Consider the following 24,592-nt stretch of genomic DNA (forward strand, 5'->3'; position numbering starts at 1 on the left):
ATTCTCAATTTTGTCAACTTTATATTTTTGTCAATTACCTTGTATAACTAGTCTCCAACGGTACAATACCTCTTGTATTGATGTAGTATAGATTATAAATAACAATAGTAGACTCTCAGTATCACTCACGGTGACTGAGATATTTTATCAAACAGTTTAAGCTCACATTGTCTTTATAGTATCCAGAGCCCGTGTTAGTGAAAAGAGCATTCCTCCATGGAGACCATTGCTCTCAACGTGGAAACTTTGTTACTCTATGACTCAACAATAGCAACTATCCTTTTTGGTGTGAACAACTCCTAGCCTTGGCTAAGAGCCAAGATCTCGTTGATCATCTCCTCCGTGAGGACTCTGCTCCTCCAGAATTTGACATCCCGTCCAATGGAGCATCAGGTTCAGGCAAATCAGAACATTCCATAGATTATTTGCAATGGCTAGCTCATCGGCACTCTCTCAAAAGAGGCTATCAGCCTCATCATGGGTTTGGACTTTGCCCACCAAATCTGGGTGGCCCTTAAGGGGGCATATGCACATGACTCTCAGGAGCGAGAGTTCCATCTCACTCAACAGTTAACCTACCTAAAGAAGGAACCCATGACTCCTCTTATAGATCACCTCTGCGCCTTCAAAGGTTTGTGCGACAACTTGGCCTCAATTGGACGACCAGTTGCTGACGAGATGAAGGTGTTTTCTCTATTGAACAGCCTCGATGCCCGCTATGAACCTTTCACCACCTCGATGCTAAAACCACCCATGTCATCCTATGTCGAGATCCTCCCACTTCTCCAAGGGTATGAAATCCGCACTTCTCTTCATGACTCTAACTCATCTTTTGCTTTCTATGGCCAATAGACAAGTACAACGACTTCTAAAGACCACCTTGGTGGTGGCCGATCTCAGCAAAGGGGGTTCTCCTCTCGTGGCCAAGGGTTTCACCTTGCAAGCCACTCAACCTGAGAGTCTCGCACAGGAGCTCCTTTAGGAGCTCCATCTTCTACATGTGAGCCTAATGATTGACCCACCAGACACCTATCAAATCAGTGGTAAAAAGGGTTATCTTGCCCTAAAGTGCTAGAAAACATTTAACCACTTGTTCCAGCCTGATGATATTCCTCAAATACTGGCCGCCATGATGTTGGAAAGTCTTTCTCCTTATAATGAATGGATTGTAGACACTAGAGCATTTGTCCATATGACAGGTAATATAAGTATGCTTGAAAATTTAAGTCTATATCTTGGTACTGATGATGTCATTATTAGCGATGGTAGTTCACATGCTATTATACATGTTGTTGATACAGATATAAATAATGATAACACTAAAATTAAGTTACGTGATGTACTTTTAGTGCCTACACTAAAAATATCTTTTATCTATTGGGCAAATTACCAATGATTATTCTTATAACTGTGAATTTTATGGTGTTGATTTTTTTGTTAACAAAAGGGAGACCAACCGCGTCCTAATAAGTGGACGACAGAAGGGTAATCTTTACATCTTATCTACACCTTACGAAGCGCACTTCTCCACTTGTTTTTGGACTGCCTCTAAAGAAGTGTTACATTAGCGTTTGGAACATCCTCAGTCCTCTACTATCCAAGTACTAAAATCCAAAGGACTTATTCAACTTTCTAGACCAAATAAAACTCAGTCTATTTGTGAAAGTTGCTAGTTAGGCAAACTGAGCAAATTTTCTTTTTTACCCTCTTCTATTTTAAATCATGCTATATTTGATAAAGTTTATTATGATTAATGGGGACCTGCCCCTGTTATTTTTGTTCATAAATTTCATTGTTATGCATGCTTGGTTGATACTTTTTCTAAATTTATGTGATTCATTTCGCTTTGAAAAAAATTTGATTTTTTCTCAGCCTTTGTTATTTTTGAAAAATATTTAGAATGTCAATTTAATAAAAAAAAATTTCAAACCGATGGGTTGGTGAATTTGCTAACAATCAATTGACCTCTCATTTAAAATAAAAAGACATTATTCACTAGTTTTCATGCCCTCATACCCTTGAACAAAATGGCGTTGTGGAATGTCGTCATTGTACCATCTGTGAACTTGGTATGATGATGTTTTTCCACTATAGCGTTCCAAAACATTTTTGGGTTGAAGTCTTTGCCACTGCTACCTTTTTAATTAATCGTCTTCCCACTACTACTCTTAATTTACAATCACATTTTTTTATTCTTTATGAAATTTTTCCTAATTATCGTTCTTTGCGTGTTTTTGGATCATCCATAGACTTGGGACACCAAGCACAATAAATTTGATCCCAAAACCTTACCATGTGTCTTTTTAGGATACAGTGATCGACATCATAGGTACAAATGCTATCACCCTCCTACTTTTCATACTTACATTTCTTACCATGTTGTTTTTTATGAACTTAGTTTTCCTTATAAACATCCCAGGAATCTTCATCGTAGCTAACCCTCTGACTTGACTTTGTTTATATTTGACCTCTGGATTACACCTCCCTCTGCCCTACCTCCCCCTACTCCCTCCTCCATTCTCCCTGAACTAAATATTCCCTTACCACCAACCACCACCTCTCACACCCCTGACCCAATCCTTCACCTTCCTACTCCCTAAAACTTTGCATCGCCTCCATCTCCATGTACTTCGTCTTCCCCAACCCCACCTCAGCCCCTTGAACATAACATGATTACTTGCTCCCGTGCCGGTATTCCCAAACACAATCCCAAATATGCAAATCTCCATGATATCTCTACCATACCCAAAGAGCCCAAAACCATCCGCTCTGCCCTCAATCACCCAGGTTGGACCCAAGCTATGATTGATGAGCTGAAAGCATTGTATGTAACAATTGGACTCTTGTCCCTCCATGGTTGTTATTGGTTGCAAATGAGTTTTTAAAACCAAACTCAATGCTGATTGTACTCTTGATCAATTGAAAGCTCATTTAGTAGCAAAAGACTTTCCCCAAATAGATGGAATTAAACTACCATGAAACTTTTTCTCCGGTGATCCAACCAGGCACTATCCGCACTATTATCACTATTACTCTGATCAATCATTGGGACATTCGTTAGCCAGACATCAAGAATTTTTTTTTCTTAACGGTGATCTTCATGAATCTGTCTGCATGGAACAACTTCCAGGTTTTATCCTCTCAACTCACTTTTCTCATGTTTGTAAATTAAATAAAGCTTTGTATGGTTTAAAACAAGCCCCATGTGCATGGTTTGTTAAGTTCGGTAGTTTTTTACTCACTTATGATTTTAGTTGTAGCATTGGTGATTCCTCTTTATTTGTTTATCGTTCTTCTTGTGGTTGTCATATATTACTCCTATATGTTGATGATATTCTACTCCCTAGTTCCTCCACAAATTTCCTTCATGAGTTTATCTCAACCCTTAGCAGTCAATTTTCCATGAAAGATCTAGGTCCTCTCCAGTATTTTTTAGGATCCAGATCACTCTAACTCTTGATGGCCTTACCCTGACCCAAACTAAATATGCTCTTGACATTTTAGACCATGTCCAAGTGACTCACTGTAACCCCATGGGTAGTCCCATGATGGCTAAGACCAAAGGTCTTACGTCCACTACTCCTTTTACTAACCCAGCTAAGTATCGCAGTCTTGTCGGTGCTCTTACCCTCACTCGCCTTGACCTTGCATACAATGCTCACTTTGTGTCTCAATTTATTTACTCTCCTACTGAAGCTCATTTTAAAATGGTTAAACGTATACTTTGTAAAGGCACAATAGATTTTGGACTTCATTTTATATCCAACTCTACACTTGATCTTTATGCTTTATTTGATGCAGATTGGGTTGGATGCTCTCTCACCCGATGCTCCACGATAGACTATTGTGTCTTTCTCGATAGTAATGGCATTGCTTGGTCTGCCAAAAAGCAACATATTGTATCTTGCTCGAGCACTAAAGCTGAATATAGAGTTATGGCCCACACTACTGCTGAGCTCACTTGGATCTCTTTCCTTCTTCAGGACCTCGACATCACGCTCCACACATCACCATTATTGCTTTGTGATAATCTATATGCAATTTATATAACTGTTAACCCAGTCTTCCATACTCAAAGCAAACACATTGAGATCGATTACCACTATGTACGTGAACGTGTTGCTCTTAGTCTTCTTCATACTTGACATGTTCCAGCATCTTTGCAACTTGCTGATCTTTTTACCAAACCACTTGGGCGCCCAGCTCTCTATCCTCTTTGCACCAAACTTGGCCTCGTATCTCGACACAATTTGCGAAGGCATAATAAAAATACATCATCAACGGCAAATGAAAACTTACCAAATGAAGACCCCACCATCATGGCAACGGCTACCACATCCATATTTGCAGCAAATCCTCCCAATTTTGTATTTTGTCAACTTTGTATTTTTGCCAATTACCTTGCATAACTAGTCTCTAACAGTACAATACCTCTTGTATTGATGTAGTATAAATTATAAATAGTAATAGTATACTCTTAGTATCACTCACGATGATTGAGACATTTTATCAAATAGTTTAAGCTCACATTGTCTTTAGCCACCACATGACACACCCACCCCATTATCCCTCTCTCACCTCTACATGATCTCATAAACGAACATCCCTAGGAATATAATCTCCTTTAAATGTCTAATGCACACTAACTCAAACATACCATCAAAAAGGCTAATCATACAAATATGCTTGGCTCATCACATGTGGCAAGTCAACCAACTCAACACCTATAACGTCCGAACGCCGTGTTCGAAGAGTATCATGATCTCATGGGTAGTCCTAGTAGAAAAACACAACTTTAAAATGGTTATAGATGAGATCACCCTAATAATAAATTGACTAAAGAAGTTGGAAAAATGAATGGGTAGTGCTATTGTGCCATCCAAGTTTGCCCACTTGATGTGCCCCCTAATGCAAATTCTACTTTTTAAAAAAAAATAAAATACAAGTGCACTAATAGTCATTTCCTTAACCATTAATTAAAAAAATATTAATAAAATAAAATACATGAGCAGTCAAATTGAGACGGCAAACTCAGGGGGTATAATATCATTTTTCAAAATGAATAGACTCAAGATTTCTAGGTTTTGGAGGAACAAAAGCGATTATGATTCTTCTTATTGAGGGGGAGAAGAGCTCCTGGGGGAGGAGGAGTCGGAGAAGTACATCAGGTGAGGGGGCTTGGGAGGGGAGTTGGGGGAAAATCAAGTTTATGGGGGTTTGAAGAAAGAAAAATGAGGAAAAGGGTGAGAATGGATATTGGGATGGTGGTAAATAAGCATGTCAATCAAAAAAGTTTTACGGGTATAAAAATATTATATAGAAATAAATTTATAAAATGACTTAATTTCATGTATTTCATTAGAATTATTTCATGTATTGATTTTCTGCTGGATCAAGAGGATATTAAATGGAAGCAAAGGGCAAAACGACATTGGCTAGAAAAGGGGGATAGGAATACCAAATTTTATCATGCTTGTGTCAACCAACGACGAAAGAAAAATTGCATTAAGAAGATTATGACCGCGGATGGGGTGGTGCTAACCGAATTTGAAGATATTATGAATGGTTTCTGGCAACACTTTTCTCAGGTATTTCTTTCTACTTATCCTACTGAAGCTTGTATTAATAAATGTCTAGATGGGGTGAACACTAAAATTTATGAAGCTATGAGGTATGATTTGGAAAAAGAGTTTACGAGTGAAGAAGTGGTATTTGCTTTAAAACAAATGTCGCCTCTTAAAGCTCCCGGACCCGATGGTTTCAGTGCTAGTTTTTTCCAACATCATTGGGAGATAGTTGGTAGTGAGGTGACTCAAGCTGTCTTGACTTTTCTGAAGAATGGTATTATGCCTGCGGGTTTAAACCATACCATTATTGCTTTGGTTCCTAAGGTAAACTCTCCATCTTCTATGAATGAGTTTTGCCCCATCAGCTTATGTAATGTATTATACAAATTAATTTCCAAAGTCTTGGCAAATAGAATGAAGAAGGTGTTGGCTTTGGTGATTTCCTGGAATCAAAGTACTTTTATTCTCGGTAGGCTTATTACGGATAATATTATGGTAGCCTATGAACTCTTACACACAATGCAATCAAGGAAAAAAGGCAAGGTGGGTAACGTGGCAATTAAATTAGATATGTCTAAGGCATACGATAGGGTTGAATGAGATTTTCTAGAGGCCATTATGTTGAAACTGGGCTTTGGAGAGAAATGGACAAAGCTGATTATGATATGTGTTAAATCAGTGTCTTATTCAGTTAAAGTGAATAGTAACTATGGTAAAACTTTGTTTCCTTCAAGAGGCCTAAGACAAGGTGATCCCTTGTCACCTTATCTATTTCTTCTTTGTGCTGAGGGGCTTAGCTCTTTATTCCAACAAGCTGCGAGGAATGGTATTATCAAAGGGGTAGCTGCGTCAAGGGGTAGTTTGTCCATTAATCACCTATTATTTGTAGATGATTGCGTCATTTTTTGTAAAGCAACACAAGAAGAATGGTGCTCAGTAGAACAGATTCTATGTTTGTATGAATGTGCTTCGGGTCAGACTTTGAATAAGCAAAAAACTTCTGTTATTTTCAGTCCTAACACAAACTCTGAGGAAAGAGAGTTGATTATTGATTCTACTAATGGAGAGTTGTTTGAACTTTAATCGATACTTGGGCTTGCCTATTATGGTTGGGAGATCCAAGTATAATACATTTAGTGTCTAAAGGAGAAAATTTGGAGAAGAATTAGTGGCTGGAAATCTGCGATGCTTTATGCAGCTGGGAAGGAAATTCTTATTAAGAGTGTGTTGCAAGCTATTCCTACTTATACTATGAGTGTGTTTAGATTATCATCCGGTTTGATTAAGGAAATTAAAGCTTTGTTCTCTCAGTTTTGGTGGAGCCATAAGAGGGGTGTTAAAAGCATTCATTGGAGGAGTTGGGAAAGACTAGGGGAGATTAAGAGCAAAGGAGGGCTGGGATTCAGAAATCTAACTAGTTTCAATAGAGCTTTCTTAGCAAAACAGGTATGGCGAATGCTTCAATCTCCAAATTCTTTGGTGGCCCAGATTTTTAAAAATAAATATTTTAGAAATTGTGGCATATTGGAGTCAAAAATAGGATACTCTTCTTCTCATATATGGAGGAGTCTATGGTCTTCTATCAACCTTTTGAAGGAAGGTGCAATATGGAGAGTTGGAAATGGACACAGTATAAAAATTTGGTTCGATAGGTGGCTACCACAATCATCTTCTTTTAAAGTTCAGACCCCGATAAATCAGCTGGATAGGGATGTTACAGTTGCTGAGTTAATAGATGGTGCCTCTTGTAGTTGGAAGCTTGAGTTGGTACAAGCAGTTTTTAATTCAGAAGAGGCGAAAAGCATATGTAGTATTCCTCTTAGTAGAAGGGAGATTAGTGACCAACTGATATGGGCAAGAAATGCTAAGGGGATATTTTCAGTAAAAAGTGCTTATGTTTTGGACTGTATATTGTCTAAGCAGTCTAAGGGTGAGTCATCGAATGGAGAGGCTAGTGAGAAGCTGTGGAGGCAGTTATGGCAGCTGCAGATCCCAGGGAAAATTAAACAATTTCTATGGAGGGCTCTAACCAACACTTTACCAACAAAGCAGGTGTTGAGGAAAAAATTGGTAGTGGAGGAGGGGTTGTGTCCAGTTTGTTTGAGGAACGAGGAGTCCATTATTCATGTGCTTTGGAACTGTCCTGCTTCAATGGATGTTTGGGGTGATCAGGATAGTCCTTTAAGGAAATGGAATTCAAATTTCCAAGACTTTAAACAGCTTTGGGAGAGTCTATTCAGAAAATTGGATGATGTGGTTTTAGCGCAAGTGGCTGGTATATTTTACAAGTTGTGGTCCAGGAGGAACTGCTTTATTTTTAATAACAATTTTCATGGTCCATATGTTCTTCTCAAATCTGCATTAACTGATATGGAGATATTTCAAGACATTCATAAGCTCCCATTGGCTAATATTGACTGTATACCTCGATAGGTATCTGATATGAAGTGGACACCACCAGTTGATCCTTTGTGCAAACTAAACTTTGATGCGGCCTATGACGCTGAGAAGCGACTTATGGGCATTGGTATTGTGGTGAGAAATAGCAGGGGAGAGGTTGACATCGTGGTGGCTGCTTCATGGATGCATGTTGCTTCTGTTTTTTTAGCAGAATGTTATGCTCTTATAAGAGGTATCCGACTCTGCCAGGAAATGAATTTCACTCAGGTGCTTTTGAGGGCGATGCTAAACAAGTGATTGATGGGGTAAATGGGAATACTGAGGATTATCTTCGGAGGGCCAACTGATTGAAGATATACAGGCTGTATTTTTTGCTCAAGCTGGATGGAAACTGTGCTTTACCAGACGATGCAGCAACCAGGCTGCCAAAATTGGTATAAGTTTAGAAGTGGAGTCTGTATGGATTGAGGATTGTCCTTTGGATATGATGACTATGATTCAGTCGAATAAGTCCTGTATCTCTTGATTATTTTAATGAAATTCATTATTCTTTCAAAAAAAAAAACACTTTTGTGTCGAGAAAGAGTTGCATATGCCAAATTATTTTCGTTGTTGGAAAGGTTGAATGATTTGGTTCGTTGTGAAGTAATATAGTAAAATTTAAATATTGTATAAATTATTTTTTTAAGTTAAAATCTTAATATGACGAGGGATGCTTGCAAACGAAATGATAGATTTGGATCTATATATATCCATAAGAGGGCTGCTAGGTACAGTCCCAAAGGGGAGGCCCCGTGCACGACATTGGTTGTCGTTTAGTACATATCAGCAAACTGGAAATGACCAAAATGGGCAGAATACGATTTCCGTAATTTGAGTAAAATACATACCTCTGCGTTGTGCCGTAATTTGGCCAGAAACCGAATACGGGAGGAGCCTTTCGAATTCGTTTTGCCGCTTACCCAGCGTGACCTCTGCGCTGTGCTGTGCCGTTCGAATTCCGGTGTCGTCCTCAGCTCCACCACCACCACCACCATCGGGAACTTAGACCCATCCCAGCCCATCCCAACCCAGCCCAACCCAGTCCACGCGAGGTTCCTCCACCACTGTGTTTCTTTGCTCCTCCACATCCATCAGAGGTAATGTGGCCTAAATGTTAAAGAATTTTTTTTTTTTGCACAAATCTGAATGTTCTCAACCAGTGGTTGAATTAAATTTGTTGAATGTGTGTCGATCGTTTTTTTTTTTTTTGTCAATATTAATTTATATAATAATAATATTAGATTACAAATGCGAGTCCCCTCTCATAAAAATAGGTAGATTTAGAGTAATAGTCAGTGTTATGCATAAGATTTTAGAGTAATAAATGAGGATTTTGGTCAGTGTTATGCATAAGATTTTAGAGTAATAAATGAATGCATATACGGGAGTCTAGTAGATTGAAATCCACATTTGTTTTTCTTGAGATTGGGTCATTACTCATTAAATATTACATAGGGGTGGGTTCATTTTTTATAGAAAAGTCGATGGAAAAAGGGAAAGAAAGCACAAGGCGTACGAGTAGTGACACAAGGCCTACTAGCACTACTGCATTCACTGAGGTATTATTTTTCCATTCAAAAGTCATGTTATTTGTCTGATTTTTAATTTGGAAATAAATCATTATCCGATTTTATTTCAAGAAATACCAAAACCATATTATCCAGATTGGACAGCATATAGCTATATGCATAGTTACCATGGGATGATGCCACAATCATTTTTTCCACCATTTGCTCCTCGTCCAAATGCCGACCCTTATACATGGAGAAACGAGGTAATAAACTTTATGATTCAGAAGTTTCAAAAGTTTCTATGCTTGCTTAAATCCACTTTGTGAATGCTACATTTATGATTTTTTATTGTAAATTACAGCAGCCAACGGGAGTACCGTTTAGACCAGCAAATCCATATCCTTTTGCTCCTCCAATTCCCTATTCGGGATGTTCAAGTAATCCTAAGGAGATGATAGAACCCACCTCATCTACTAGGCGATCATTATTTTCTTCTGAAAGTAATACTTATAATGATAGCTCAAATGTGGGAGACGAGTTTATTGAACAACAACAGGTATACCACAAATTGTTGCATTGGGTTTGGTTTATACCTTCCTTCCTGATGATCTGTGTCATGGTATATTACAGGAGTCTGATAATGCAACCGTTGAAGAAGTACCATCAATGGTTGAGGAAGTACCATCAATGGTTGAGGAAGTACCATCAATGGTTGAGGAAGTAGTACCGAGCAGTCATGGAAATGATGATGATGGTGTTATGGATCCAAGGCCAGGGATGTCATTTAAAACTGAGGAAGAGTTGTTGGACTTCTACAAGCAATATGGAAAACAGGCTGGATTTGGTGTAATAACCCAAAGAAGTAAAAGAGAAGAGGATGGGAGTGTTAGATATTTAACACTTGGTTGTGCTCGTGGTGGTAAGGCAAGAAACCGTACTACGAATGTTGCTAAACCACGTCCGACTACGAAGACGAACTGTAAGGCAAAGATTAATGCTATTTTGCTTGATGGGGTATTGCGTATAACAACTGTTGAGAATGCACACAACCATGGGCTAAGTCCGAAAAAGGCAAGATTCTTTAGATGTAATCAACAGATTGATGAGTCTGTAAAAAGACAGTTAGATATCAATGACAAAGCTGGCATAAGTATGGCTAAAAGCTTCAACTCATTAGTTGTCGAGGCAGGTGGATTTGATAAGCTTCCATTTGTTGAGAAAGATGCAAGGAATTATATTGACAAGGCCCGACACCTTAGACTTGGTAAGGGAGGTGCTGATGCACTTCGTCAATATTTTGAGAGAATGCAGTATAAGAATGATGGGTTTTATTCTATGATGGATTTGGATGACAATGGCAGATTAAAGAATGTTTTCTGGGCCGATGCACGTAGCAGAGCAGCCTATGGGTATTTTGGGGATGTTGTGACATTTGATACAACTTACCTAACAAATAGATATGGTATGCCATTCACTCCTTTTGTAGGAGTGAACCACCACGGACAATCTATACTTTTTGGAGCAGCTCTGATTTCAAGCGAAGACACTGATACATTTGTTTGGCTATTTGAAACTTGGTTGAAATGTATGGATGGGAGAGCTCCAAAGGCAATCATCACTGACCAGGACAGGGCTATGAAAAATGCGATAGCAATAGTTTTCCCTAATACTCGGCACAAATTTTGTTTATGGCACATCATGCGAAAGCTACCAGAGAAGTTGGGTTCCCATTCACAGTATAGTTGTGGTTTAAAAAGTGCATTGCAAAAATGTGTTTATGATTGCCAGACTTCTAAAGACTTTGAGAAGTCTTGGGAGATGTTTATTGGTACATATAATTTGCATGAAAATGCATGGCTTCACAGTCTATATAGTGAGAGAGAGCATTGGGTTCCTGTATATATGAAAGATACATTTTGGGCTGGAATGAGCACAACTCAGAGGAGTGAGAGCATGAATGCATTTTTTGATGGTTTTGTGCATTCAGGGACGACATTAAAAGAATTCGTTGATCAGTTTGACAGTGCATTGAAAAAGAAAGTAGAGAATGAGATTGCAGCGGACTTTCACTCATTCAACTGCTCAATTCCATGTATTACCCATTTACCAGTAGAGAAGCAATTTCAAGAATTATATACTAACTCTAAGTTTAAGGAAGTACAGTCCAAAGTAATGGGGATTATTTATTCTCATTGTATTCTCATCAAGACAGAAGGTAAATTTCAACGTATCAAGTTAATGATCAGTTGCAAGTTGAAGATAGTATCAAACGAGTTACCTACCAAGCATACTTCAACGAAGATGAGTGTGAGGCAAAGTGCATGTGTGGACCATTTGAGATGAGAGGCATTTTATGTAGACACATTCTCCGTGAAGGATGTCCGATCGGTGCCTTTAAAGTACATTATGGATAGGTGGGGGAAGGACATTAAACGTATGTATGCTTTAATTCGCAGCAGTTATGATGATTTGAGTGGTAAACCAGCTGCTGGTAGGTACTCTAATTTGATTAAGCTTTGCTATGAAGTCGCCACAAATGCAGCAGGAGATGAAGATAATTCAATGGATATGATGCAGAAGTTACAGGCAATGAATTTGCTTTACTCAAAGACCAAGAACCAACCTGCACTACCAAATGAGAGTACTTTGGTCAATGAAGTTGAAGTTAGAAGTTCGAAAAAAGTGTTAAGTCCTCTCGTTGCAAGAGGTAAAGGGAGGCCCCCATCGAAGAGGTTGACACCTGCAATAGAAAAGGTCACAAAGAAGTTACAAACTAAAAATAAACAGTCCGAGACTGGTGCCAAGAGGAGAAGAAAAAATGTATTCTCATTGTTTCTCATACAATTTTTTAAGTTCGTTTCCCAATTATATTTAATTTACATTTTGTGTGGTTAAAATGTAGGCAACCAAACTTCCAGAAAATGTAGGCAACCAAAGTGGCGCTGCAAAAACAACAGATGAGATGTTGAACATGACTGGCGCTGCAAAAACAACAGATGAGATGTTGAACATGACTGGCGCTGCAGCAAGAACAGATGAGGTCGTACTTCCTATCACACAACAAAGTGTCCTTACACAGGTATGTAGTAGTTCATATATATGAATTTTTACTTAAGTATGACAATACACTTAAATGTGATTTTTAAGTGTACATTGTTTTTTTACCCAGTTACAGGTGGATCCTCAACATCATACCTATCTTGACAATTGATAATCGGAAGTTTGCAATACATTGTGGTCGCCTTGGGTTTTAATTTGTATTAAGCTGGTTCCTTCAATGTAAGTTGGTAGTACATGGAGGTGTTTGTGTTAAGTTGGTTAAGTGTAGTTTGTATTAAGTTGGTTAAGTTGGTTGTTTGTATTAAGTTGGTTCCTTCAATGTAAGTTGGCAGTACATGGGAGGTGTTTGTATTAAGTTAGTTAAGTTGGTTGGTTGTTTGTATTAAGTTGGTAGTTTGTATTAAGTTCGTTCCTTCAATGTATCTTGGCAGTACATGGGAGGTGTTTGTATTAAGTTGGTAGTTTGTATTAAGTTCGTTCCTTCAATGTATCTTGGCAGTACATGGGAGGTGTTTGTATTAAGTTGGTTAAGTTGGTTGTTTGTATTAAGTTGGCAGTATATAAAAGGAGTTTCTATTAAGTTGGTTGTTGTATTAAGTTATTTCCAGACAATTGGAGAATGCAAATTACTTGTTGGACTTCTATTGATGAAGAATGCAAATTTATTGTGTATTGCATACATTATCCCAGCTTACTAATAGTAGAAAAGACATTATATTGAAGGGATCATAAGTCTGGTTACACTGCATATTACAACTTCGACAAGGCTACATATTAATGCAGGATGTTTACAAGTCAATGAAACGACTAATCGTAGCATACAACATGATATTACAAGTCCAAACTTAATCTTCTATTGATCTTGATCGTAGCATACAACATGATATTATAATTGAAAGTCCCCAATATACGCAGAGTAGCATGCGTGCATGACTAACATCTTTGACTTGACTATGAAGCTCTTCCCGTTCATTAAGAAGATTCAACACTTTTATTTGAATGTCCTCTTCTCTTTTACGAATCTCTTCCCTTGCATGTTGGAGTTCTTTCTCTCTTTTTTCGACTTCGACCTCTCTTTTTTCAATTTCTTCCTCTCTTTGTTGGAGTTATCTTTCCCTGACAATTGGACTTTCATTTTCTTCTTCAAAATCTGCCCATATAAAGTAATTGCAGTATGGCTTCCCTCCTTATTGTACTTTGGACAAGTATAAAAAGGTCTTCTTGGATTTCTTGAGGTGTTCGAGACTTTGAGACATGCAATCAACCCACATAAACATGTTGGAGCATTTTTCAAATGACGATCAACCAAAGAAGATGATGATTGTGATTGCGATGAAGACATTGCACTTTATTACACACAAACAGCCTTGCAACAAGTAATATTAAAAGATTAGTATACCCTCAAAACTATTTTAAAACAAATATACACAAACAGCCTTGAGACAAGTATACACAAGCAGCCATGACACATGCTTTGGTGCTGGAACAAGTATACACAAACAGCCTTGACACAAGCAGCCAGCACTCATTTACACTTAGGTAGATAGTTAGCACTTACACATTTACACATCTCACTGCAGTATGACAAATTAAGCACTAATATTCCAAAATCAACACAGAGGAATACAAGAGACAAGCATACCCAGTTACCTGCAGCATAGATTTATACAAGACAACACAAGGATCCAGACTCCATCTCACTGCAGTATGACAAATTAAGCACTAATATTCCAAAATCAACACAGAGGAATACAAGAGACAAGCATTATTTGATTACCTGCAGCACAGATTAATACAAGACAACACAGATTTATACAAGACAACAAGCATCGACCTTCCATGTCTGAGTAAAATACAACTCGGCAGGGACAAGTGCATTTTTTAGTTAATAAAAACAATGGGTGCCAAGGAAATAAACAATAACATGTAAAAGATTTTTCCGTGCAAAGATTCAGATATCCAACAACAAGCATCAACCTTCCAGTTGTCAGGACAACACAAGACAACACAGATTTCTCAGCAAAGCAAAGTTTTATACAAGACAACAAAAAGAAAAATACATTAACAAATTTACAATGGGTGCCAAGGAAATAAACAATAAAAAGTACAAGATTTTTCAGTGCAAAGCATCAGATATCCAACATGTCGAAAATAGAAAAAAGAGATTGGGAAATGAAGGGTACGACGCACGAAGGGGACTCGGTTAGGGCTCAGACGGGGCTCAAGATGAATCTCAATCGGTTTAGAATGCATCGGCTATCCGGAGGAAATGAACCAGCGGCAAATGCGAATGCCTCGTCGTCCTCAAGAGTGCGTCGTCGTCCTTAAGAGTGGATTGCTCAGAAAGGAACGAAAGGAACAAAGGGGTATGGCGGCTAGGGATTCTGTGCAAAGAAAGGGGAGAAAGGGGAGAAAGGGTTTGACGACGTCGTTTGTAGAATCCACGCTGGGGGCTTGCACTTGCAGAGTCCGTTTCTGCACGACGTCGTTTGTAGATTAATGAAACGGTCCGTTTCAGTCCACGCTGAGGCTTGCACTTGCAGACCTGTACTCGGGAGTGTATTAAGAATTTCTCTTTCCATAATCCCATATCTCTATTGTCCATATGTGCTTTAGGCCTTCTGGTTTGACTAGAAGAACTGCCACGTGAAAGCTGCAATGCAACTCGTTGGTTATCTACGTGACCCGTTTTTCCAGTTTGTCCTTTCCTGGCATCCAAACAACCCCCGAACATCGAAAGTCGAAACAGGAAAAAAAGGGAAGGAAAAAAAGATCCATATTCGAAGAAAATGGAGAAAACCCCAATGTCTCTCACGGCAATCCTCACCCTTTTCCTTCTCCTATCAACACTCGCCGCATCATCCCCCACAACCACCACCGACGATGCGCAGTCCGTGTACAAGGCCATCCAAGACTTCAACTTCCCCGTTGGTCTGCTCCCCAAAGGTGCCTTGGGATACGAGCTGGACCGATCCAACGGCAAATTCAGCGCATTTCTGAACGGCTCTTGCAGTTTCTCCCTCGAGGGCTCATATGACTTGAAATACAAGTCCACCATCAGCGGCTACATCTCCGAGAACAGGCTCACCAACTTGAGCGGTATCAGCGTCAAGGTCTTGTTCTTGTGGCTGGATATCGTGGAGGTGGTTAGGGACGGGGACCAGCTTGAGTTCTCTGTGGGTATTGCATCGGCTTCTTTTCCTATCGATAGTTTCTACGATTCCCCGCAGTGTGGGTGTGGATTCGATTGCGATAATGGCCAAGTAAGGAAATTTAAATTCAATCCTTTTGTATCTTCTATGTAATCGGAATTCTGAACTCTATCATTTTTTTTTTTGTGGGATTTGGATGGTGGGTTATATTTCACAAGAGATTAATGGCAATAGGTTTCGGTTATCTATCTCGCAAATGATGAATTCTGGAACAAAGTCTTTTGTTTTACTGAGGTTTGATTATTTAACTTTTGAGTGGTCGTTTACATTTCTTGTATAGAAATTCGATTTGTACAGAACCACCTGCAATGAAAATTAATAGGGACTGCGGTTTGTTTGATGTTCTGGGAATATGGTTGTGATCTTGTTTCGAAAACACTGTAAGCTGGCCTGGTGGGAGAGAATGGAAATGGCTTGAGTACTTTGTTTTCATGTCAAAAGGGAACCTTCTGTTACGGACCTTGGCTGAGATTTGTGCTACGTGGATTGGGGAGGAATAGGCGAACTGGAATCATTCCAAAAATTGTTGAGCTGAATAGCTCTGTTGAATTGATTTTATATTGGGGGAAATGGGAAAAGTTTTCTGACTACGCTAGATTGAAGTGGGAGATGCAATCAAGATTAGACTCTGGCATGGTGTATGTAGTGTCATGGTATGGCTAATCAAGGAGGTTTCCCTGATGTGTACAGTGTTGCTGCTCTTGTCAAAGAGACAGAGGTTTCTATGGCAGATCATCTGGAGGAGTAATGACAAAACCGGTTTTACAGCTACATTTTTAAGACCTCATTTGTTTTCAGAAAACATTTTATCTCATCTAATCATTACAACTTTTCCAACTTTCAATACAAAATAAAATAAACAATTCAACTTTTTCAAATTCTAAAATAAAAATAATATTAAAAAATATATTCTAACAATATTTTATTCAACTTTTTAACTTTAATCTCAACTCATCTCATCTCATCTACGAAAACAAATGGGGCCTAAATTGAGGGCACTTTTGTAATATAAGTTGTAAAATAGTTATAGGAGAATCATTAATTTACAAAATGCAGTGATGCACCCATTTGAAAGAGATTTGTAAAAAGGGTTGTATCTTTATAATTTTCCTTAAGATATCTAGCAACCTTTAATGTAAGTTTTATTCAAAAGGCCCATGATTGGGCTGTAGGGGCCTATACAATATTCTTTTATATGTTATATCCAATAGTTGGAGAAGCAGAGGGGGTGAACGCAAGCTCCTGCAGACCCCTTCCAAGAAAGGGATGTTAAATGCCCTGTCTTTCTATATTTGTTCTTATCCCCTGTGAATCTGCGATAACAAGCCGGCGGACTAAAGTCCCCCAAGATCTGTGTAATTTTCTTGGATAGCCTCATCAGAGGCATTAACACCAGGGATAGTCTAAGAAAAAGACACATTGTTGTGATTGATTGATTTAGCATGCGTAAGAGGAGTGGGGAGCCTATGGATCACGTTTTACTCCATTGTGAAACGGCGGGTGGGGAGTGTCTTATTCAGCCAAGTTAGATTGGCTTGGGTCATGGCAAGAAGTGCAGTGGACCTTTTTAACTCTTGGAGAGGGTTACGTGATTGCCCATAAATTGCAGCAATGTGGAAAATGGGTACCTGTTTTCATTATATGGTGTATCCAGAGGAAAATGAATGATAGAAATTTTTATGAGTGTGAACAGAGGATGAAGGAGCTATCGAATACTATTATTACTTTTCACATACTTTTACTATTATTCAATATTCTATTATTACTTTTTCATTACTTTTTTACTATTATTCACAAACATTCTCAAACACTTTCACTGTCCAAACGTATTAGTTTGATGGCTATTAGTTTGATGTATCCATGCTTAAGGGTCCATGTTTGCTTCTCATCGAAGCCACTATTTACCTGCTGAGGGTTACTTTGTTGATATATGATGTGACAAATCTTAACATACAAAAATGATGACGAATGCTATGGCAGTTTGTAAATTTGAAAGATCTATGTATCATGTAGTTGTGTTTGGATGTTGAGATGATCTGAGTTGATTTATGAATAGTAATATTTTGTTGGTCCCATTGAAATGTGTTTGAATGGAAATAGATTGATATATGTGTTTAAATGTATGAAATAGGTTGAGATGAGCATTTAACTTTTTTATGAAAAGTTGAAAAAGTAATAGATCCACATAGCATAGTAACTGTCTTAAGCTCAGATAAAGGAAGTAGGTGATTGGTGAATGATTTGCATGAACAAAAGAATGATTTGCATGTACTTTTGTTCACTCGATTTTTTTTTCTAAGTCACTCCTTGATTATTAGCAGACAATACGATGAACTGTTACTAAATTTGTGCCATATTGTAGAGCTGAACTGTGTTTGTTCCTCAACAGTGCAGTTGCCTTATTTAAACTCAAAAGCTTGCATATAAAATCTAGGGAATTTCAAAATTAGTAAGGTTGTATGATTGGAAGACATTTCATTGCTAGTTTTCTATACATAAAGAAAGCGTAGATAGGACTGTTCACCTGACCTGAACGGGTCAAAAATTTTACTTCTGTACCGACCTAAATTTTTCGGGTCGGATGAAATATTTTTTAACCGAAAAGGTCTAGCCGGATTTTCGTCCCAAAATTGCCTGGATTTTTTAACCAAATATTTTTGAAAAAGAGTGGAGTCTATTATTAAAAAATTAATTTTTCATGTAAATTCTATATTTATTTATTTTTTATAAAATGAGTGCACGACACTTGTATAACTCATGACTGCAAATATTATTTTTCTTTTATTTTTTTCCCAATGAATGAAGGGAAGCAAGACGTGTCTATAGATTAGGCACCTTAATTTCGGATGAGAAAGTGTTGTAATATGTTAAAGAACAAGTTAAATGCGGGAAAAGTTAAATGTTTTATGGGCACAAATCCTCATTCTATCGGTGTTTCTTTTGAACGAAACGCCTTATGTTGGTGTTGCAACTAAAGATTATGAAGTTGATGTTTTGTAAAGACTACAGCCGGGCACGTATGAGGAAGAGAGTGGGAAATTGGATTTCCAAGCGTTTTGACCTGAACTCTCGAATCTAAAGTGGGATAATCTAGAGTAGAGAGATATAGATATATAAAGTGAGTCTCACAATATTTATAGTTGTCATAGTGAATTTTTTATTAATAAATAATGTGACTCATTTTATGTATTTATCTTTCTTCCACTCAGCATTGGTCATTCAACTCTAATAGCGGGTCCTAGTTTTAGAGAGAGAGACTCATTCTCTTTAGAAACCACTACCAAATCAAAACTTGCGCAGAGGGGGGATGAGCTTTGGCTTCTCTCTCTCTCCTCCCTCTTTCATCCCTCCATCTCCTATCTAGTTTTCTTCTTTCTTTTTCTTTTTTTGGTTGTTTTTTAGGGCTAAGTATGGCGGAAGGTCGATCTGTTGCTCTCTAGTGCCCAGCGACCACCATGCCCCCTACCGTAGGTTTTCCAAGGCGGGTAAAGAATTTCGCCAAATGGCGCTACTCGTCAGCCGCACGCACAATCCAAAGTGGGCGCGTGAAATCCACGTGTCACCGCTAAGGGTATTCTTTTGCCGCCACGTGCAGCTTTTCTCGATCCAAGGCCACCGGTTACTTCAGACTTGACTGACCGTCATACTCCCAGGGTGGCGTGTAGCTCTCACACGCCCTCACAATCATTTTGTTTTTTTTTTTTTCCTCAAAGGTTGAAAATGCGGTTTTATGTCTTTCTAAGATGTAATTCATTTTTTTATCATGTATCTTTAATTTATGTTATGTCTTTTGTTTTAGAAAAATAAAAACAAAAAATACATAATCTCTTGGACTTTTGTGACTTTTGTCCATAAAGTGTGTCTCTTGGATTTTTGTCCATAGAGTGTATCATCTACTCTGTCTTAGACAAAGTATGGGGTTTGTAAATTCTGTCTTGGACAGAGTTGTGTTGTCTCTCAGATAGTGGTTTGTAGATATTTACAGTATGGACTAGACCATATCAGTCACAGTTGTGTATTGGAAAGCTATTAATATTATAGTTGACTTATTATGTATGTTTCATGTCACAGTTGTAATATTCGTTATTAGTAACTGTAGTATATTTAAAAAAAGAGTCTTTCTTCCTCTCTAAACTCTAGGATTTTTGTCGGGATCCAAATCTCAAATCACCCCCAAAAGTAGTTTTATTTTGTCAGAAGTCTTAAAACGCTACCAATTGATTTCTCTTTACCCCATAACATGTGACAAATGTTAACCCTGTTACCTATAAATTTTTTCAGATCCAACTCCTATTATAAATTTTACGACCTCGTTCGTATTGAATGAGACAAGCAAAAGAATAAAGATTGAAGTACAAATACTTTTTTATATTACCTGATTTTATAGGTTTTTTTACATACTAATGTATGGTGATTCAATAAATGTGTTTATATATTGATTATTTTCATAAATGGTAGGCTCCTAAATTAGTGATGTGTTTGACATTTGGAATTCTCTCTATCTTTCCAAGTTAGATCTCTTTTTTTTGTTATTTTTTTTCTATCTTTTGTGTCAGCTTTAAACCTTGTCCTTCATGCGTCTGTCTTGTCCCATTAGCTTTATCTTTGTCTCCTCTCCTCTCCTCTCCTCTGTCAGTGGGCTTTAACTTGTTATGCGCCTTTGATTGGGCTTACACGTTTAAATTAATTTAACCCCCGAAACATCGGCAAACAGGCATTTTTCTAAAGTTTATGCTATTGCTTATTTGACTTGGAAAGATCTTGAATAGAGATATTTTCAAATTACTCATACGAATTGGATGGTCTAATCACTAATATTTGAAAAAGGTGCAGATTCTATATAAATGCTTTATTTATATCTCTCTAAAGTTGCGTTTGAATATTGAATTAAGCTTAATTTTTTTATAAATAGTACTAAGTTGAGTAGTAGAGAGAATTATATGAGATCCATCTAAACTGAATTTAAATTATATTTAGATGTTAATATGAATTTAGTACTTTTTATAAAAAGTTAAAAAATATTATGGGTTCTACGTATAAAGATGTGTCAAGTTGAAATATGTTATGGATCTCACGTGTAATGAGATTTTGAGTTGAAATAAGTTTAGTAATTTGAAAGTTAGATATTTGGATGTTAGACTCGGCTTAAAATGAAGCTAAGCTTAGCTAAGTGTTGTAACCAAATGCAGCCTAGATTAAACTATATAATTCGATCAAGCAATTAAAAAATCGGAATTTTCAAAGAAATTGCTAGAAGTGATACATAAGTGTACGTATATTATGATAGCAAAAGGTTCCTTATCAATGAAGAAGATTTATAGCAGAAGGTATAACAGCCGTGGAAGTTATAATGTCCTCCATTATTATTAAATCCAATCCATAAATCGTCCTCGTATTGCCTGCACTCATAGCTTCTCTCTTTCTTCCTCTTACAGGAATATAATTGTTCTCAGATCTTACTTTAATTTCACTATTACTTCACTATTATTTACAATTCATATAATATGCTCTTAGGTCTAGTTTGATTAATCAGATACGAGAAATTTATGAATAATAATGAGACAGTTTATGAATAATAGCAGTAAAATAGTTTAAATTAAGATGATTTATGATATTTTAGAAAATGAAAAAAAGAAATTGAATAAAAATATTATATAGTTAAAATATTGTTAGATATAATTTTTTAATATTGTTTTTATTTTGAAATTTAAAAAAGTTGAATTATTTTTTATATTTTGTTTGGAAGTTTGAGAAAAATATAATGATTAGGTAATAATTAGATGAAAAAATTAAGAATTTTAAATTTTAAAATTGAAAAGTGTTTGCATTTAAATGATGTTTAGATAATGAGATGAGATTCGGGCTCGTTCAAATAGTGAGATGAGATAGTTTCAGATAAATTGAATAAAATATTATTAGAATATTATTATTGTTTTGAGATTTGAAAAAGTTGAATTATTTATTATAATTTGTATGAGAATTTAGAAAAATTGTAATTATAAGATGAGAAGAATTAAGAGTTTCTATATTTAAATGTAATCGAAATAAAATGAAATGAAATGAGATGGATTGAGATTATTTATGATACCAAACAGGACTCAGTATCCAAGCGGATCCTTAATTGTTTTGGATACAAAGTCCCATTGAAATTGCATGAATTCCGGAAGGAAATTAAGGTCAAAGCCAACGTTATCAACTCTTATACGTAAACTGCAACGGCCAATTCCTCCCATACATCTCTCCAAATTGATGAGCAGTTAGCAGAACAAATTGTGCTCTTTGTTGACGTGACATATTCTTACCTTATTTAATATAAAGGGTATCGGCAAGTCACCACATCTACCTTCCAACATATACAAGTAATGTACACTTCATTAAAAAAAAAAAAAAATTGAATTTATTATTAAATATTTATTTTTTTACGTAAATTCTAGATTTATTTACCTTTTTTAAAAAGAACATATGAGATTTGAACACATTAAAATTATAAATATCATTACTCTTTTATTTTTTTTAATAAAAAGCAGAATTAAATTTATAAATAATAGGTACCTCTCTTTAGAACTAATAATAATTAGTAGTGGAAAACTAATAAACGTGAGCGAGAGCGTAAATAAAATATAGCAATGCTACATACAATCTCTATTTAGCAATACAAGTCTAGGTAATTTTATCTTTAAAATTTTCTAAAATTATAAAAATATCTCTTTTAAAATTATGATTTTTCTCATTTAATAAAGAGTCTGCACATACCGTCTCCACTTAGAAACTGTAAATAGAATTTCTCAATAAAATAAGCTAATCTCATATTTCTTGACGTAATATTTTGTTGGGAATAGAGTGATTTTTTACATGATCTAAGCTTCTCCCCTATATTATAGTATCACATAAGACACAAATTAAAAAAAAAAAATTAATAATACAGCATGGCGAGGAGTGTTTGAGACATTGAAACCACGCACATGGACAGAGTTTAGGATGTTCATAAGAAAAGGTACATAATATTTTTCTTCTTTTGTATGATAAGCATTATATTCCATCAACAGTGCCTTGGAGAGCCAACTATTTTAAATAGAAAAATGATATTAACATTTTTAGAGTTTATAAGTCTCACACATTTCTTTAAAAAAATAAATTCTTTTGAGATTTAAATAAAAAAATTATTATTTAATAATAAATTATATTTTTTTAAAAAAAATACGTAAAATTTACACACTAATTCTAAGATTATATCTAAACTTACTCATTTAAATATAAGTTAGTGTAAAGAACAAAACCGAGCTTGAATATTATTATTTTTAATTCATGCAACCAATCCATTAATGCATGTTTTTTTTTTATATTTTTCAAAAAGGTATATTGTCTCCACCACACGATTTATTTTATAATATGGTGTTGGAAGATAGAATCTTAATCGGCACATGCCAACCTTCAAAAAGAGCCACCTAGCTAATTTCATGGCAGCTACTATGCAGGGACATTGGAGTGTGCGAAACCCAATCATTCGTTAATATTTATTGAAAATATAATATAATTAAAATAAAGATGGAGCATAGTGGAGTAAGAAAGATTTGCTGCATATTTTTTATTCTCGGTGGTATTAGAGGTTGGCTACATTTGTTTTATTAAGAGTAATTGAAAGAGAAAGATAAACTTTCTTTTTAGAAAGCTCAAATCACTCTGAGTGTTTTCACTGAAAATGAGGATGAGATTGTGTGAATATATTTTTCATCTTCCTCTCTCTCTCTTTTTTCTTTCTATTATTATTGTGTGAATATGCTTTCATAGTAGTGTATGTTTTCTCTCTCCTCTCCACCAGTTCTATTTTCGTTAGATTTATTGCACTTCGACCACCATCAGTCGACAAGTATCCCACCACACAACGTTACTACCACCGATCTACTGGAATGTAGAAAAGAAGTAGCAATTATTACAATGAGTATAAAAAATCTAGCATGGCAAATCGTTTTGGGGGCTAGTGACCAATCGATGGCCGGTGATCCAAAAATGCACAAATAAGTTTTGTGTTGTCATGATCCAAGTAGATTCATTGCATCTAAGTGGTGCGACGAAGTAGGACAAGGTATGAGTTTCTAACTGCATCAATTCTAAAATTTGTTGTTGAAATTCTCTTCTCACATTCTCACTACTTCACATATTTAGATCGAAAGAGCTAAAATTATGTATAAAGAGATTGAGAAGGTCACTTCCAACATGGAACACTATTGGTGTCTATTGAGACACTAACCAAAATGGTAGCAACATATGTCCATGTTGTTAACAAGAACAAAACTACGTGGAAAACGCCCAACTATGACAGAATCGACTCCATTAGGAGACGACACGATAGATGACAATATATAGGTCATTTCTGAGAGACCTCTAGGCAAGAAGGTTAAAACAGAAAGAGAGAGAAAGAAGAAGGCTAGAGAACCTTCCGATGCTGAATTTGTTGAGGTCTAAACTAGCATGAGAAATGATTAAGCCATATGCACTTTTGAAAGAAGATAAGCTGTCAGCAATTTAAATTCTAATAGGGCATAATTACTAATGGAGAAAAAGAGGAAGAATGATATAGAGAAAAGGAAAATCGATATGAAGATAATGAAGTTAGATCTTGTTGGCATGAATGGAATGCAGCAAGAGTATTTCTTAAATCTTCAAATAAAGATTTTCGAGGATTCAAGGAAGCGATTTTCATCTCCATCTCCATTTCAACCTTTAGAAGATGTGTAGCCTTTTGTTGGTGTAATGTTTTGAGATTATTCTTATCCACTTAATATTGTAATTAAACACTTTA

The 24,592-nt window shown here is 36.5% G+C and overlaps 1 protein-coding gene across 1 annotated transcript; it reads left to right on the plus strand.

The window, feature by feature from the left end:
• The first annotated feature begins 15,181 nt into the window (after positions 1 to 15,181).
• Positions 15,182 to 16,132, plus strand: LOC118349242. Its single transcript, XM_035692996.1, has one exon. It carries the CDS (start codon positions 15,370 to 15,372, stop codon positions 15,883 to 15,885), a length of 516 nt encoding a protein of 171 aa, XP_035548889.1. The 5' UTR covers positions 15,182 to 15,369; the 3' UTR covers positions 15,886 to 16,132.
• Positions 16,133 to 24,592: the final 8,460 nt, after the last annotated feature.

The sequence above is a fragment of the Juglans regia genome, chromosome 8 (genome assembly GCF_001411555.2).
Source record: "Juglans regia cultivar Chandler chromosome 8, Walnut 2.0, whole genome shotgun sequence".
In the NCBI taxonomy this organism is placed as follows: domain Eukaryota; kingdom Viridiplantae; phylum Streptophyta; class Magnoliopsida; order Fagales; family Juglandaceae; genus Juglans; species Juglans regia.

Excerpts from the sequence above, each read along its gene's own strand:
- LOC118349242 (XM_035692996.1), top strand. The coding sequence starts at position 15,370 with ATGGAGAAAACCCCAATGTCTCTCACGGCAATCCTCACCCTTTTCCTT.